The sequence below is a fragment of the Ursus maritimus genome, unplaced genomic scaffold (genome assembly GCF_017311325.1).
Source record: "Ursus maritimus isolate PB19 unplaced genomic scaffold, ASM1731132v1 scaffold_35, whole genome shotgun sequence".
Classification (NCBI taxonomy): Eukaryota; Metazoa; Chordata; class Mammalia; order Carnivora; family Ursidae; genus Ursus; species Ursus maritimus.
In genome coordinates, this window is record NW_024426119.1 from 18,232,417 (window position 1) to 18,251,319 (window position 18,903).

Sequence of the window (18,903 nt, forward strand, 5' to 3'; positions counted from 1 at the left end):
TATTTGCTGAAACATTTAAGACTAAATTGTACTTTATCACACACTTTATCCCTAAATATTTCAATATGTATCTCAAAAGACATCTTTATATAAAACCTTAAAACAGTATTATGATATCCAGGAAATTTAATACTTGATTTGTTACAGTATCAATATACTATGGTTTTATTTAATGTATAATCTATTGAATGGAATTTTTAAAATAATGAGCATAGGGGAAAAAAGAGAGAGAAAGGCAAACCAAGAAGCTGACTCTTAACTATAGAGAACAAACTGATGGTTACCAGAGGGGAGGCGGGCAGGGGGATGGGTTAAATAGGTGATGGGGATTAAGGAGTGCACTTGTGGTGAGCACTGGTTGTTTCATGTAAGAGTTGAATCACTAAATTGTACACCTAAAACTAATATTGTACTGTATGTTAACTAACTAGAATTTAAATTAAAACTTTAAAAAAATAATTACCATTCTAAATAGTTATTACAAACGATTATAAGCTCTTTTGTGTTTTTGTGTACATAGCAACAATGAAAATATTAGTACTAAGAATTTGGCTGTAGATTTTCCTGGAAGCAATGATAAGTTCTTAATGTAATAATTTAACTATAGTTTTTTTGACTTTTCTTTGTAGATAATCAAGTTATCTAGAAATAACAATATCGTTTTTATTTTCTCTTACATATCTTTTAATCAAATTAATTCTTGAAAAAGAGTCCTCCAAGTAATTTTAAAATCCTGATTACTTTATTTGATATGTATATAAAAGTATGTGTCTTAGATATGTTGTAAAGTACATAAAAATAATATATAAAATTTTGTATTTTAGGAAAATTCACGAATTGTGAGGGTCAAAGTCATAGCTGGAATAGGCCTTGCCAAAAAGGATATCTTGGGAGCTAGGTAAGTATATTAAGTTGAGTTATAATTTTAAACTGCACTGGTTTTTTTTCTAAACGTTGGCAAGATGAATAATTGAATAATATTATTGGTAAATTAGTGTGCAAATTGGAATGATTATATTTCCAATTGGTGTTTCCAGTAAATTCCTTGGTATCTACCACATGACAATGGTGGGGATTCTGGAAGGAATAAACACAGAAAGTAGATTCCCAAACTGTATCTATGGATATCTGCTGACCCTGAATCACAAATGTGATAGCAGATTCAAAGCAACTTAGCTAAAGACAAAAGATCTGAATAGAGATAAGAGTTGCTGCCTAAGAAACATGGTTGTGGTTCTCATCCAGATAAGATAATTAATTGGATAATAAAATAAAACAAATAATCATCAGAGAAAGTTTGCAGAATCCAGAGTCTCTACAACTTAGTACTTACAATGTCCAGGATATAAGCCAGAATTATTTGATCTATAAAGAATCAGGAAAATGGAACACATTCTCAGTAGAAAAAAGAAAATACGCTCAAAAACATGTTAATACTTGATATTGTACCACTAAAGATTAGAAATCTCAAGAATGAGATAGAAACCATAAAAATGAGAATTCTAGAACTGAAAATTACAATATTTGAAATTGAAAATCAGGTAGAATTAACAGCAGAATTCAGATGAAGAGGAAAACTTAACTGAACTTAAAATTAGATCAGTAGAAATTATTTCCTAATTAGCAAATGAGAGGGATGGGGCACCTGGGTGGCTCAGTTGGTTAAGGGTCCAACTCTTGATCTCAGCTCAGGTCTTAGTCTCAAGGTGGGGAGTTCAGGCCCTGCCTTGGGCTCCACCCTAGGTATGGAGCCTACTTAAAAAGAGAGAGAGAGAGACAAAGATTGAAAATAATTTTTAAAAATGAACAGCGACTCAGGGACTTCTTAGATAATATCAGACAGTCTAACATACATGAAATCAAAGTCCTAGAAATAGAGGAGAGGGGAAAAAATGAGATAAAACATTTTTTTAAAGAAATAGTGGCCAACTTTTAAAAATTTGATGAAAGATACAAATATATAGTATTCAAAAATCCCAAACACAATAACACTAAGAAGAACTACTGAGGCACATCATAGTCAAACTGTGGAAAGCCAAGTATAAAGAAAAATCCTGACATAAGAAAGAGAAGAAAATGACATATTACATACGTGGGAACTACAATTCAGTTAAGGGTTGACTTCTCCCAAGAAACTATGGAGGCCAGAAGAAATTGGAACAGTAGAATAACAACTGTCAATCCAGAATTCTGTATTCAGTGAAAATATCCTTCAGGATGATGACAAAATAATAACATTTTCAGATAAAACTGTAAGATTTTATTATTGGTAGACCTGAACCATTAGAAGAGGTAAAGGAAGTTCTTCCATCTAAAAAAGAATAGATAATAGATGGAAACTCAGATCTTCAGAAAAGAATAAGGAAATGGTTAATATCTGGGAATATGAAAAAGATTTTTGTTGTTTTTATAACTTAAAAAATATGCCTGTTTAAATCACAACTTATAACACTTCTTGCAGGATTTTTATTTAATGTAGATGGAATATAGATAACAACTATAGCATAAAGGACAGGAATGGGTGTGGGTTATCATCACAAGAAGAACAACTATTTTTATTTTTATTTTTATTTTTTTAAAGATTTTATTTATTTATGTGACAGACAGCCAGCGAGAGAGGGAACACAAGCAGGGGGAGTGGGAGAGGAAGAAGCAGGCTCTCAGCGGAGGAGCCCGATGTGGGACTCGATCCCAGAACGCTGGGATCACGCCCTGAGCCGACGGCAGACGCTTAACGACTGCACTACCCAGGCGCCCCAGAACAGCTATTTTTAGTTGCTGCCTAAACATTTTACATTATGACAACCCCGCTCACACCCCGAGTCTGGACATTTAGATAAGGACCTGAGCTCAGGATTTCTGCCACAAGTTACCTCTTGTAACTCAGGGCACCCTTTTTAAAATAACCACTTAGAGTTAAGACCCCAAAAAGTTAGTGACCTCCACCCCAACCACTTTATAAGTAATAGGTGCTTGCCACCCTGTTCTTTATCTCCTACTGGCTCATGACCTGATAACAGAGGACTGCCTTTCTTCTGTCTTATTGCTCCTCCCCATTTCCTCCCATTTCTGGGATCTGTAAGTAACAAATCTTGTGCTTTACTACTTTTATGTGGGTGTAGTAAAAATACCTTCAATCAAAATGACCCTGGGGTTTTCACTTCCCCAGAGTGGGAGCTCAGATGCCGAGGGAGCTATCTGTCAACCCCGTGTGGGTGGTTTCTTCCTCCTCACTCAGTAGATCCTAGTCTGCATATTCTGAATTTAATACACTAGCTCCAGCTCCTCAACACAGTTATGGACCTGTTTACTAAACTAAATATATGTTTAGTAGAATGATACATTATTAAATGTAAGTGGAATAAAAAATTGAGAGTACGTTTTGTAATATCTAGATAAGCCACTAAAAATGATATAAAGAATTATAGATGAAAAACCAACAGACATTTTTTAATGAAATTCCTGAAAAAATAAAATTATTAAATAAAAGTCCAGGAAAGGAAGAATAAATGATCTAAATGATAAAAAAAAAAAAGAAAGAAAGAAAGAGAAAAAGAAAAAGGAAAAAAAGGGGGGGAAGGGGAAGAATAGAAAACCAATAATAAATTAGTAGACCTAAATCCAATTTTATCAAAAATAGCATTAAACATTAATGGACTAAGATAAATATGAAGCAGAGGTTGTTAGAATGGATTGAAAAACAAGACCTAATTGCATATTGTTTATAAAAGATATATTTAAAATATAAAGACACAGCTAAGGTGAAATAAAATGGACCCAAAGAAATATGCCACACAGGCAGTAAGCATAAAAAGACTGAAGTGGATTTATCTGATAAAATAGATTTCAACATCAGAAAGTATTTGCAGACATGTCATAACAATAAAAGAGTAACCAGGAGGCCATTAAATCATAAATCACAAATAAATTATAAAACAATCATAAATATGTACTTATTGACAGAACTTGAAAATATATGAAGCAAAGCTGGACAGAATTAAAAGGATAAAGAAAAAAATTCCATAATCGTAGTGGAGACATTAACACCTCTCTCAGCAGATGAACAACTAGATTAGAAAATCAACAAAAACACAAATTTGAGCAATATTATGAACAACTTCAACATAAGGAACACTATTTCTAACAACTGCACATATATTTCTTTTCAAGTGGGCGTAGTACATTCACCAGCATAGCCCACAAATGTATTATTTATCTATAAATAATCTATATCTCCATGACTATGATTACCATAAACTTAGCTAAAAGAACAAACACTTATTATCTCAGTTTCTGTGGGTCAGAGTCCTTGTATCTTTAGCTACGTTGTCTGCTTCAGGGTCTCACAGAACTGCAGTCAAGGTATTTATTCGCTAGGGGTATGGCCTCATCTGAGGCTTATTTGGGGGAAGAATCCACTCTCAAACTCATGTGGTTATTGATAGCATTCAGTTCCTTGCAGCTGCCAGACTGAGGGCTTCAGTTTTGCTGGTTGTCAGCCAGAGGCCACCCTAAGTTCCTTACTGCATGACCTTCATATGGCAGCTCTCAAGCTAACAGCTTGCTTTTTCAAAGCTAGCAAAGGAGGGGGTCTCTAAGCATAGATGGGTTACAATCTTACATAATACAACCACATACATTTTATCATTTTTGTCATAATGTATTGGTTAGAATACATAGGTCCTTCCCACATTTAAAAGGAGGATGAAACAAAGGGCATGAACATTAGGAGGTAGGGATAATAGGAGCTACCCTAGAGTCTGTCAGCCGTAATATGTTGGGCCATAAAACAATAAACAATTGCAAAATTCACATTCTTTTCAAGTGCCTATGGTACATTCACCAACACAGACCATGTTAGAACAAGTTTCAGGAATTTTGAAATCGTTGCAATTATATAGAAGATGTTCTCTGATAACACTGAAATTAAATTATAAATAAGTGATATTGTGATATTTAGAAAAACACCAAATATTTGGAAATAAAGCACTATTCTTTTAAATAATCTATGGGTCAAAGAAGAAACCACAAGAGAAATTAGAAAACAACTTGAACAGAATGAACAGAATGAAAATGAAAATACAGCAATATCAAAATTTTGGGAATGCAGCTAGAGTAATATTTAGAGGAAAATGTATAGTTTTAAAATGCCTAACTTAGAAAAGGAGCAAAATCTAATGAATGATTTGAGTTCTGATCTTAAGAAATTAGAAAAAGAAGAGCAAATTAATTCCAAAGTAAGTAGAAAGAAAATAATAAAGGTAAGTGCGGAAATTAGTGAAGTAGAAAATACATAATGATAGAAAAAAATCATTGCAGCCAAAAGCTTGTTTTTTGAAGGGATCAATTAAAATTTTAAACTTCTAGCTAGATGGATCAAGAACAAAAGAGAGAAGGCACAAATTACCATAGTAGGAATGAAAGCAGAGGCATTGCTACAGATCCTATGGAATTGAAAAAGACAAAAAGGGAACACTGTGCACAACTTTAGACCAATAAGGAATTGTACACCACTTAGATGAAGTAGACAAAATCCTTGAAAGACAAAAATTACCAAAATTAATCACAGAAGAAATAGAAAGTTTGAATAGCCCTATATTGATCAATATGTAACAATATATGACCAGGTGAGCATTTTTCTAGGAATGTAAGGTTTGTGCAACATTTTTTTAAAAAAAGAATCTATCAGTGTAGGATATAGTGGAAGTGCCTACTCTTCCAGCCTCTTTGGTCTCAGCTATAGAAACAAGATGACAAAGGGGGCATCATCATTTAGAAAGCATCACAGTAAGATGCACATGGTATGCTGCCACTGTGGCTCTAAGGCCCGCTACCTTGACCTGTGGCAACTGTGGCTGTCCTGTCAAGTGGAAGAGAAAGTATAAGTAGCCAAGGCTAAAAGATGAAATACCACTGGGACTGGTTGAATGAGGCACCCCAAAATTGTATACTGCAGATTCAAGCATGGATTCCATGAAAGAACAATAAGTAAACTTCATTGGGGCCTCCAGTTCATCTTAAGGATTTCAACACTAAGTCACACAATAATAAATGTTCTGGTATAAAAAAAAAAAAATCTTATCCGGGACACCTGGGTGGCTCAGTCGGTTAAGCATCTGCCTTTAACTCAGGTCATGATCTCAGGGTCCTGGGATCGAGCCCCACATCAGACTCCTTGCTCAGTGGGGAGCCCGCTTCTTGCTCTCCTTCCACCCCCCCTCCTGCTCATGCTCTCTCTTTCAAATAAATAAATAAAATCTTTAGAAAAATATATGTAATCAATGTAACTCATCATATTGATATGGTACAGAAGAAAAAACACATTATTACTTCAGTAGGTATAGAAAGTACATTTGACAAAATCCAACACCTGTTCATGGAAAAAAAAAAAGAAATCTCAGCAAGCTAAGAATAAAATGTAAGATTGGTTTAACATCCAAAAATTAATCAGTACAATTCATCATATTAATGGAATAAATGAAAACTATGTGATCATTTCAATGAAAGCAAAAATAAGCATCTGACAGAATTCAACACCCATTCATGATAGAAGCTCCTAATAAACTAGGGACAGATGAGAATGTTCTAAACCTGATTAAGGTTATTATGAAAAAACCAATAGCTAACATCATCCTCAATGGTGACAGTGTGAATGCTTTCTACTTAAATTCAGTAATAAGACAAGGTTTTGTGCTGTTACAGTCAATTCAACACTGTACTGGATGTCCTAGCTGTATAATGTGACAAGGAGAAGAAATTAAAGTGATGCAGACTGAAAAGGAAGAAATCTGTCTTTATTTGCAGACAACATGATCATGTACATGGAAAGCCCTAAAGAATCTACAAAAAAATCTGCTAGACCTAATAAGGTACAAGACCACAAGATACAAACTCAATGTACCAAAATCAATTATATTTTTATATCCTATCAATGAACAATTGGAAAATAAGTTTTTAAAATATGCATTTGCAATAGCATAAAAATAAAACCCAGAGGGACGCCTGGGTGGCGTTGGTTAAGCATCTGTCTCTTCATCTCAGCCCAGGTCTTAATCTCAGGGTAGTGAGTTCAAGTCCCATGTTTGGCTCCACACAGGGGATGGAGTCTACTTAAAAACAAACTTAGAAATAAATTTAACAAAAGATTTGCAGGAAATGTACACGAAAACTACAAAACATTACTGACGGAAATCAAAGATTTAAATCAATGGATAAGTATGCTATGTTCATGGATTGGAAGATTCGCTTTTATTAGAGTTTTATCTTTCTTCAAATTAATTAGATTTTGCACAGTCTCAGTCAAAATCCCAGTGTGTGTTTTTGGAGAAATTGATAAACTGATTCCATTATTTTTAATGGAGAGTCAAAGGACATAGAATAAACCAAAACAAGTTCATAAAGGAAGAACAAAATTGGAGAAGTTATGCTACCTGAGATTTCAAGACTTACTCTACAGCTATAGTAATCAAAACAGAGTGGCATTGGTGTAAGAATAGATATATTGTTCAATGGAATAGAAGAAAGAGTATAGAAATACACACACACATATATGGCTGGTTGTTTTTCATTAAAAAGTGTTAAGGTAATTCAAGAGAAGGATAGTCTTTGGTACTGGAACAACAGGTTATCTCTATGGAACAAAATGAATCTTGTTCCTTACCACACATCATACAGAAAATTAATAAGAGCTAAAATTATAAAACTTCTACAGGGACACATAGGAGAGAATCTATGCTCTCCTGGGTTACACAAAGATTTCTTGAGTGGGACTTAAAAAGTATGAACCATAAAGGAAGAAAAATGTTGACATGGACTTCATCAGGATTAAAAACTTATTTGCAAGACACAGGTAAGAATAGGAAAAGGCAAGGCACAGATTGGGAGAAAATATTTTCAAAACATATATTTGATAGAGGCCTTTAATTCACAATATATAAAGACCTCTTGCAGCTCAAAAATAATGTAGTAAAATAGCCAATTAAAAAATGGGCAAAACCCTTCTCAGACCTGTTAGTTATGAGTAGGAACAATAAGAAGCTGTTCTTACGATGTTAGGAATAATAGTTGTAATGTATTGCATAATTTACTTGAATGTCTTTAATTTTGATATTAACATCAGCATAAATCTATTTTTGCTACCAGATGATAGCTATTTTCATGTACTCTACTTCCCTCTGCATTGTATTAATCTGTTACTCAGTGTTAGTCTTAATTTTTCCGTGTGGCAAATATGTATTGCATGAGTATCGTAAATCATGACAGAAAATGTAAACCATTTTCTGAGACTTTTGTTTTGGGTCATGCAATGATAAGAAGTTGCTAGCTTATTTTATTCATGATGATTTTATCTTTCTCTGTTATCCTCAGAGGATACCATTTTTTAAAAGGATATCTGTAAATCTTCTGTCTCACTGTGTGTAAGATTATTTTCTGTTTAAGTCCCACCCTTCTACCTATACCCCGTTTTCCACAAAAGCTCCTACTAATTTGTTTATCCCCTTCATGTAGCTAGTTGACTGTGAATAAGTAACATGGAAAAAGGCAAAAAAAAAAAAAGGGGGGGGGGCAAAACTCTGAAACAGACACTGTCTGCGGACAATCCAGGTGAAAGGGTCTAGGTGGGTGGTAAGATCGAGGATATATATTTAGATTTAGATTTAGATTTAATATTTATATTTGATGAAACCATAGATGAGATTGTGAAGGGAAAACATTGAGAGAACAAAAGGCCAAGGGCAATACTTTAATACTTTAGGGAATTTCAGTGTTTACCTGGTAGATTGCAGGCGAGGAGCCTGAGAAGGAGACAGAGAGGGAACAGTTAGAATAGTATGAGGACAACCAGAAAGGAGTTGTGTCATGAAAGCAAATGAGATTAGTTTCACAGAGAAAGTAATCAGTAGTATCAAATACAGAGAGGACCAACAAAATAAGTGCCTGGAAGGTGTTGATTGCTTTAGCAAATCGGTGACTTTTAAAGAGCAGTTTCAGAGGAATGGGTCAGAAGGAAAGAGATAGAAACCAAATTCTAGGGCTTTCAAGAACAGCGGGAGTCAAGGAAATGAAGAAAGGGAAATGGTTGGCTATGTGGCTGAGAACATGGCCTCTGGAGCTAGGTGCTTGAGTGTGGGTTCTTGTCCTTGCACTTAACTAGCTGCATGATCTGTGATGAGTTGACTGACCTATCTGTCTGTACAAAATAAAGACAATAACCATAGCTACCTCATAGATAGTTATAAGGATTTCAAGAGTTAATATATATAAACTGTATAGAATGGTGCCTGGCACAGAGTAATTGCTATATAAATATTAGTCATTATTGTTATTAATGTTATTGCAGATTCTTTTCCTGGAAAGGTTGAGCTGGGAAGAAAGACAATCTAGCTTACTCTGCTGGAGGAAGGAGGGAGAGTTAAGGAGGGGGGAGTTAAAAATGCATTTATATGATTAGAAAAACCTAGGGCAAAAGAAAAGCTGGAAATGTAAAAGGGAGAAGTGAAAACAGATGATGCAAGATTCCAGAGCAGGTGGGAGGAACATGCACAAAGAGGAATTGGCCTCAAACAGGAGGCATAATACCTGAATCGCTGAGGTTAGGGGTAAAGATGAGTTATGATAAATACCAGGACGTTGGGAGTGGTCTGATGGCTTTGATTTTTGTCAATTAAAGTAAGAGGTAAGGTTGTATGAGGAAATGGGAGGGGGAGTTGGTGGTGGAGAATCATGAGTCTTTAGGATCCCCAGAGGAAATTGGAAGAAATTCTACCATGGACAAGTAAAGTGTCTACACTCTTTTGCTTTGCAAACTTAAATATCACAAGATTTTTCTTTTCCATGTTTCTTTGTAGAAGAGGTTACATGACACATAGTTATTTTGAACTGAAAGCACTTTGTCTTATTTTGTAAAAAAATATTTACACCCATGAGATAACTTGGAACAAACTGAGGTCTTGCAAAGCTAGTCTCGAGAATCATTAAATTAGCCATATTAACCCAAAAGAAGAAAGACTGTAATAAAAATTGAACAAAATTTCAAAAATCTTAAAAGGTTGGAAATCATTAAATTGGATTAAAAGGTTTTCTTTCCGATTCTTTGTCTATTTCACTAACACAGTACTTTAGCTTTTTAACAAGATGCAAAAATTACTATAATTACTTACTCCTGCCTAAAAAAAACCCTTTCTTTTAAGCATAGGAAGTAATTATAGAAATTGCTAACAAGAAAAAATCTCTGATTTTTATAGTTTGAGCAATCTGAGTTTGGAAATAAGCAACAATTATTATTTTTTTTTTATTTTAACAGTGATCCTTATGTGAGAGTGACGTTGTATGACCCAATGAATGGAATTTTTACAAGTGTGCAAACGAAAACCCTTAAAAAGGTTAGACTTAGCAGTATTCAAAAAAATTTTAAGTATACTTTATTTTATTTTATATAACAAAATATAAAAAATTTAGTTATACTCTGTTTATTGTCTTTTAGACTTTGAATCCAAAATGGAATGAAGAAATATTATTCAGAGTAAGTATGTATTTTATTTCAGTAAAACAGCAAAAAATTTTTCTCAATAGGTTAGAATGATAAGTTACCACTTATAATACTCTAAATTATATCTTATTAGAATTTGTCTAGATTTTTAAAAATTTAAAAAGTGTTAAATCTGGGTATTCCCTCGATGACATGATCCTGGAACCATTTATCTTATTTAAAAAAACATGTATATAAGGTAACAAAGAGGTAAAAGACAATTATAAACCTGGAATTATCTTATTCTACTTTAATTCTGATTTAGAAACTATATGGTAGTCTTATTCCAATTTAAGAGATTTTGGTGTATTCCCCTAAAGATCATGCAATATTTGTGTCTCCCCAGTCATTTATTAAATAGACTGGTCTGGACAAGAGATGGTGAGGGCCTACCACTAAGTAGATGCATTTCTTCTTATACACCCTTCATTCACATTCCTGCCTTTCCCCCCTCACCCTTCCTCCCTATACCATAAGAGCAAACTCCAAATCAGCAGTCATTTCAGACTCCTCAGGAGGTCCCTCAAGTTGACAATGTCTCTTTGTACCTATTTGTCAGAGTCCTTGCTGCTGCCAGAATCAACACCCTCCCAGCAGTGATAGAGATGCAAACAGTAATCTCCTTTTCTCTGCTGGATCATTCCCAGTTGTACCTTCCATCCTTTAAATGTCCTGCCTTGACCTCATATTCCTCTTTAGCTTTGAACTTACTTCTCTGTTCACCTGAATAATCAATGTTCTTGAAAGAGTTGCCTGCCCCCCTTCATGTCTGCTTCTCTGATGCATTCCTTAACCCACTCTAATCTAACTCACACCCACATCGTTGGACTAAAACTGCTCTTACTAAGGTCATCACTGACCTCTGTGTTGCCACATTCATCTCATCTCATCCTACTTACACGCTCAGCAATGGTTGACGTAGTTGACCGTGCCTGAAACACCAGCCTCTCTGGAGGCTGGTATGGTGTCACACTGGACTTCAGTCAGGAAAATAGAAGCCTCTCTTCTGTATTCCACATTTGAAGATTTTTTTTTAATTCATTTTGTTTTGTTTTAATAAAGTGAATTGGAAGGGAAGAAATTGCTGAAGCAAATCTGAGAAGCTGTTACTGATGATCCAGCCAACAGCACCAACTAGAGTGCTTCTGGTTTTTCTTATGTAGAGAAGGAGCTCTCCCTTACCCTATTTAGTATGGCATGAAAACTGCATTTTGAATCAGTTTGCAAATTTTGGATTCTTGAGGAAATGGTATTGAGTCAACTGGATAGTCATATGGGGAAAAATGAAGCTAAAGTTCTGGCTTACTTTGACCAGAATAAATTCCAGATTTGGTAACCTCTGGTTTTGATTGCTTCTTTGGCACAAGTATTGCTTAGGAGAGAATTTTAAAATTCCCAAGTGGTTGAATGTTTTATTTACTTACACTTTTATTATTATTTTGCTTATTTTATTGTGTTTTTCTTAGAAATATATGTGTTTTCAATGTATTGAAGTTTTTTTGTACCTTTTACTCTTTTTTCTTTCTAACCTCATTGGCTTGCACATGTCAAATAATGTTTAGCTGTAATAGGGATGGATGTTTATTTGTCTTGTTTCCAATTTTAACGGGAATTAATCTAGCTTTTCTCCATTAAACATAGCTTTTTATTTTTTTTATCACATTAAAGAGGTATTCAGCTATTGTTATTTTTTTCAAGAATTAAAAAAAAAAATTGACACTTCCAGTTTTAGCCATGTTGTAGTGATAGGGCATTGAACTTAACCTGATGCTATAAACAACTGTAAAGATATTAAGGATGTTAGCACGATCCGAAGTCTCACAACATAATATTCAAAGTGAGTCTAAAATTATTTTACATACAAAAAACCACAAAAATATGACCAGTTCTCAAAAGAGGACAATCAACAAGTGCCATAAGCAAGATGATGCAGACATTGGAATTTGGTAGTAGAGCAACTACCAAATAAAAACAGCTATTATAACCATTATAGTTATGCTCCGTGATGTAAAGGTAGACACTCTGGAAATGAATGGGAAGATAGATATTCTCAGCAGAGAATAAATACTGTAAAAAAGAATGAAACAGAAATATTAGAATTTAAGAATATCTGAAATTTTAAAAATCACTGAATGAGCTCAATAGCAAAGTGAAGATAACAGTGAAAAGCATTAGTGAACTTGAAGATAAGCAGTAGAAATGATCTAATCTGAAGAACAGAAAATAAAGATAGAAAAAAAATTAATAGAGCCTGGGGGACCTGGGGACAATATTAAAAGAGCTTAATGTTTGGGTCATTGAAGTCTCAGAAGGAGAAAAAGACATTGGTGGAAAAAAATACTTGAAGAGATAATGGCCAAAACCTTCCAAATTTGGTGAAAGAAATGCCTTTAGAGATTAAAGAAATTCAGCAAAACACAGAGCATATGAAAACCATGCTCAGACACATCATAGTCAAATTGCTGGAACCGAAGATAATGAAGAAATTTTGAAGACAGCCTGGAAAAATGGTAGAAGAATAATGGGTAGATTCAACGGTGCATGGTTAGCCAGAGGCTGTCTAGCAGCTCTGTAGGTTCTCTTGAAAGAGATCTAAGTAGCTCAACTCTGGCCCCTACAATTGTGATACTTAAGGGTGCACACTATAATCCTCAGAGCAGCCACTAAAAAATTAAAATGGAAAATTATAGGTAAAAATCCAATAAAGGAAAGAAAATGGAATACTGAGAAATACGCGATTAATAATTTTTTTAAAAAGATAAAAGGGAATAAAGATAAATAGAATAGAAATAGAAAGATGATGGTCATAAAGCCAACCATCTCAGTAAGTCCCCCCAAAAAGCAAGATTCAACCATATGCTTTTAATAGGAGACACACTTTGAATGTAAAGACACAAGACAGGTCAAAAGTAAAAGTACAGAAAAAGATACACCATTCAAACACTAAGCCAAAAAAAAAAAAAAAAAAAAAGAAAAGAAAGAAAAAGAAAGCCCCAAACAAACAAAAAAAAAACCCTGGTAAGGCTGTATTAACATTAGATCAGTAGACTTTAGGATGAAAAGTATTACTAGAGATAAAGAGGGACATTTCGTGAACATAAAAGGGCTTAGTCATCAGGAAGACACACCTGATAAAAGAGGTTCAAAATTATAAAGCAAAAATTGACGGATAATAGGGAAATAAATTCAGAATAGTTGAAAATTTTATCACTCCTCTCTCAATAGTAATAAAATAATTAGTAAATGTCAGTAAATGTATAAAAGATTTGAACAACACTATCAATCAACCCATACGTATAGAAGACTACACCTAATACCTGAAGAATATACATTCTTTTTATATGCCTATGGAACATTCACCAAGATGGACCATATATTGGGCCATGAAACAAGCCTGAATACATTTAAAAGGCTTGAGATTCAACATATTCTCTGAAAATAGAATTCAGTAATACAAATATACCTGGGAAATCCACAAATATTTGGAAATTAAGCAACGTTTTTTAAAGATTTTGGGGTGCCTGGGTGGCTCAGTTGTTAAGCATCTGCCTTTGGCTCCTGGAGTCCTGGGATCGAGCCCCACATCAGGCTCCTCCCCTGGGAGCCTGCCTCTTCCTCTCCCACTCCCCCTGCTTGTGTTCCCTCTCTCGCTGGCTGTATCTCTCTCTGTCAAATAAATAAATAAAATCTTTAAAAAAATAAAATAAAATAAATAAAGATTTTATTTATTTAATTGACAGAGCACAAGCAGAGGGAGTAGCAGGCAGAGGGAGAGGGAGAAGCACACTCCCTGCTCAGCAGGGAGCCTAATGTGGGACTCCTTCCCAAGACCCTGGGATCAAGACCTGAGCCGAAGGCAGATGCTTAACTGACTGAACCACCCAGGCGCCCCAACAAACATATTTTAAATAAACCGTGGATCAAAAAGGAAATCGTAAGGAAAATTATAAGACATTTTAACTGATTATAAAGGATAAAGAAAAAAAGACAAAATCAGTGATCTAAGTTTCTATTTTAGAAAAAAAAGTAGAAGGAAATAAGAATAGAAATCAATGAAATAGAAGATGGATAAAAAGTCAAGAAAATAAATGAAACTAAAGGTGATTCTTTGAAAAGATTAATAAAATTGATAGCCTATAGCTAGCACAAATAAGAGAGAAAACTCAATGACTGCTATGGAGAATGAAAGGCACAAGGGCGCCTGGGTGGCTCAGTCATTTGAGCCACAGACTCTTGGTTTCAGCTCAGGTCATGCATGATCTCGGGGTCATGAGATCGAGCCCCACCTCAGACTCTGAGTTCAACTGAGAGTTGCTTGAGATTCTCTCTGTCCCTCTCCCTCTGCTCCTTCCCCTCCCCAAAATAAATAAATCTTTAAAAACAAAGAATGAAAGGTATATCCCACAGACAATAGTAATAATAATAATAATAATAATAGTGTAATATGGACAACTTTATGGCAACAATTTTAACTTAGCTAAAGTGGACCAATTCTCTAAAAGCAAAAATATATCAAAGCCAGTATGAGTAGAAAGAGACAATATGGATGGATATCTGTTAGAGGAATTTAAATTGTAATTAAAATTCAGAATTTTTTTAAAATTTAAAATTAGAATTAGAAATCTCATTGTTTTTGATGGTCTTGATTTCCTTCTAGAAAAGATGCTCGAAAATAAGTACTACTTTTGAATTAATGATGTTAACACAAAAATAAGAAAGAAGGCCATTTGCAAATGATAGAGCAGCTTAGTGTCTTTTACTGTCTTTTACTCATTGTTTCTTTTACCATAATTTCACTATTACCAAATGTTCTAGCCAGTGTTGCTTTACTCTGGGATCATAGGCTGCACATTTATTTCCATCAGAACTTTGCAAATTTATTGCAACAACAACTAGACAAATCTGTATTTAGATCAATGCTAATTCATCACAGCTAGAATAGAACTGAAAGCACATGGTGATTTAGTATTTTCTGTACAAAGACCATTATTATGTGCGGTCCCCTAGTTCCCTCTTTGTCATTTATATCATTATTTATACATAGCACAAAATGTTTTCAATGGCATGTATTCACATAGAATATAGAAATAATATATTACAGTCACAACTTGGTTATTGGGCCTTTAACCAAATGGAAATTGTGGTCAGAAGTTGAAGGGAGTCTTTATATCTTCGGGAAAACATGAAGTTCAAAGAAGGTTTTTGCGGAGAACAGTTATTGGTAGATTAACAAACAGGAAGGGCTCCAAACTGAAGTTGGCTTCATAGCAAATTATAGTAAAATCTGCACTTACAGTTAGGTGCTCAGATTCGACTAAGGGAGGCAGATTATGGGAGGGAAGAGGTACTTTGCGTAGGAGCATCTAGAAAGACAGCTCACTGCATTCCTCATATTCCCATGGTGCTTGGTTTGTGTCCTCAGTAGTCATACTCAGAGTATTACACAGTGGACCCTTGAACAACACAGGTTTGAACTGTGTGGGTCCACTTATATGCAGAATTTTTTTTTTAATAAATACAGTACAGTACTACAAACCTATTTCTCTTCCTTATGATTTTAATAGCATTTTCTTTCCTTCAGCTTATTTTAAGAATACAGTACTTAATATATATAACATACACAGTAAACAATGAGCACATTTATTATTTTGATTTATGTTTATGTTATCCATAAGACTTGTGGTCAGCAGTTGGCTATCAGCAGTTGAGTTTTGGGGGAGTCAAAATTTCTATGCAGATTTTCAACTGCACCCCAACCCCCATGTTGTTCAAGGGCCAACTGTATTTACAAAATGTGTGTCTGTTCATGCATATGTTCTGTAGGGAAATGCGGATCTCAAAATGTGGGAACACAGGGTCCTTTCTGTTGTGCATGTTACCCCAGCCTGGGTGAACTCTGTGTCTGAGGCTGAGGAGCTCCTTTCTGAGCATATTACTTGTCCGCCATAGTGTCCTTTTCAAAGTAGTATGGTTTTCTTTTTTTCTACCTGTGTAGTAGAGATCCTGGTTCTGAAAATTCTGACAAATGAAACAATTATAAATATTTCATATATAATTACATTTACATATATAATATGTGTTATATATTTTTTTAAAAGGAACAAAAATCAGCTGTAATTACCATAAAACCACCACTGTGTGATTTTCTGGTATTGTTTCCTATGTGTTTTTATCCACATATTTATACTCCGCCACCTCTACAAACACACTTTGATTCTTAATCTCTTGGGCTAGAATTGTGTCATGTATGTATTTCTAGCCCAGTTTTGGGTAAGGAGAATGGAATTATGAGGCTTAGAAGAATCAGGATTCAGCCCCTGGGAGTGGGGAGTGGGCATCTATCCCTGACACACGTTGTCATCCACTATTTGAATAAAGTCAGAATTCTGTTGGCTAGGAAGAAGTGGGGGACACCCTATTAATAAAGCACTAAGTAAATTATGGTACAGCCATGCAGTGAAATCCTCATTAGCTATTTGAAAAGAAACAGATGTATATGTATGAACAGAGATTAGTTTCAAAATACACTAATGAAGGAGAAAAGGCACAGCACATCGTGTGTATAATGCACCTACTTGTGTAAAAACAGAAACAAAAATGCTTTATCATACACTGGTATTTGCATAAAATACTTCTGGAAGGACCTAAGAAACTGCAGCATTTTCTCTGAGGATGAGACAAGCATAGGAGAGAGATTTATATTTCAGTATGTATCTTTTTTACTGTTTGGATGTTCCTGCATGACTGTGTATCTATAATTTATTTTATTTGTTGATGAAAATAACTATATAGAGAAATCAGACCTAAAACATGTAAATAAAAATGCCAAGATACTTTCTATTTATATAATGCTTTATGCTTGTAAAAATACCTTTCTGGGGCACCTGGATGGCTCAGTCAGTTAAGCACCTGACTTGTTTTTGGCTCAAGTCATGATCTCAAGGTTGTGAGATTGAGCCCTGTGTCAGGCTCCGTGCTGGTTATGGAGCCTGCTTAAAATTCCCTCTCTCCCTCTGCCCCTCCCACCCCTGCTCACTCTCTCTCTCTAAAAGAATAATAATAATAATAATAATAATAATAATAATAATAATAATAATAATAATAATAATAATAATAATAATAATAATAATAATAATAATAATAATAATAATAATAATAATAATAATAATAATAATAATAATAATAATAATAATAATAATAATAATAATAATAATAATAATAATAATAATAATAATAATAATAATAATAATAATAATAATAATAATAATAATAATAATAATAATAATAATAATAATAATAATAATAATAATAATAATAATAATAATAATAATAAAAAATAAAAATACCTATCTAATCCATTTAACTTTTACACCATTTTATTTTAAAATTTTATTTTAAAATATTTACAATATATGTCCACACAAAAACTTGTACATGAGTGTTCATAGCACCATTAATCATTATATTCAAAAAGTAGAAACGAAATGTCTATCAACAGATGAATGGATACACAAAATGGGGTATATACATGCAATGGGATATTTTTCAGCTGGATGAAGAAATGAAGGACTGTTACAAGCTACAACATGGGTGAACCGCAAGAAGTAGCGAGAAGCCATTTACAAAAGACCACATATACGATTACATTCAATGTGTAGAATAGATGAATCTATAGAGACAAAAAGTAGATTGGAGGTTGCCTGAGACTGGGGAGGTTGAGGGGAAATTAGGAGCGACTGCTAAAGGGCGTGGGGTTTCTTTTTGAGGTGATGAAAATGTTCTAAAATCTTTTTTTTTTTTAAGACTTTTTTTTAAATTTATTTATTCGACAGAGATAGAGACAGCCAGCGAGAGAGGGCACGCCCTGAGCCGAAGGCAGACGCTTAACCGCTGTGCCACCCAGGCGCCCCGAAAATGTTCTAAAATCTTAACAGTAGTTGCATACTCTATGAAAATCCTAAAAACCAGTAAATTGTACACTTTCAATGGGTCAATCATATGGTATGTGAAATACTAAAATCTTAACAGTAGTTGCATACTCTATGAAAATCCTAAAAACCAGTAAATTGTACACTTTCAATGGGTCAATCATATGGTATGTGAAATACATCTCAGTAAAGTTGCTTTTTGAAATGTACCTGCATTGTTTTTTTCCTGCATCCACCAGCAGAATTTCTAGGAACATTACCTGAGATTCCTTATGGACAATATAGAATAAATTGACACTTACCAATACCTTTGTTCTTCTTTGACCATTTGGTTACTCCTCTCGCAAATTTTTCTTCTCTACTATCTTATGCATTTATAGACTTACATGCTTATTTTTTTTTCCAAAAAAATCTATCACCAGCATTTTAGATCTTGTTGCTTCTGCT

At 34.1% G+C, this 18,903-nt stretch overlaps 1 protein-coding gene across 2 annotated transcripts in view; it reads left to right on the plus strand.

The window, feature by feature from the left end:
- The window catches only part of NEDD4 (NEDD4 E3 ubiquitin protein ligase), a 130,470-nt gene that overhangs the window by 30,905 nt on the left and 80,662 nt on the right, over positions 1-18,903 (plus strand). The window contains exons 1-4 of one of the 2 annotated variants that reach the window (XM_040620612.1): positions 825-898; positions 6,703-6,869; positions 10,304-10,382; positions 10,484-10,522. In XM_040620612.1, coding sequence (XP_040476546.1) covers positions 10,338-10,382; positions 10,484-10,522 — 84 coding nt within the window. In that variant the 5' untranslated portion in view covers positions 825-898; positions 6,703-6,869; positions 10,304-10,337. Of the gene's footprint in view, positions 1-824; positions 899-6,702; positions 6,870-10,303; positions 10,383-10,483; positions 10,523-18,903 lie in introns of those variants that run through there. The other variant, XM_040620611.1, reaches the window with a different exon arrangement.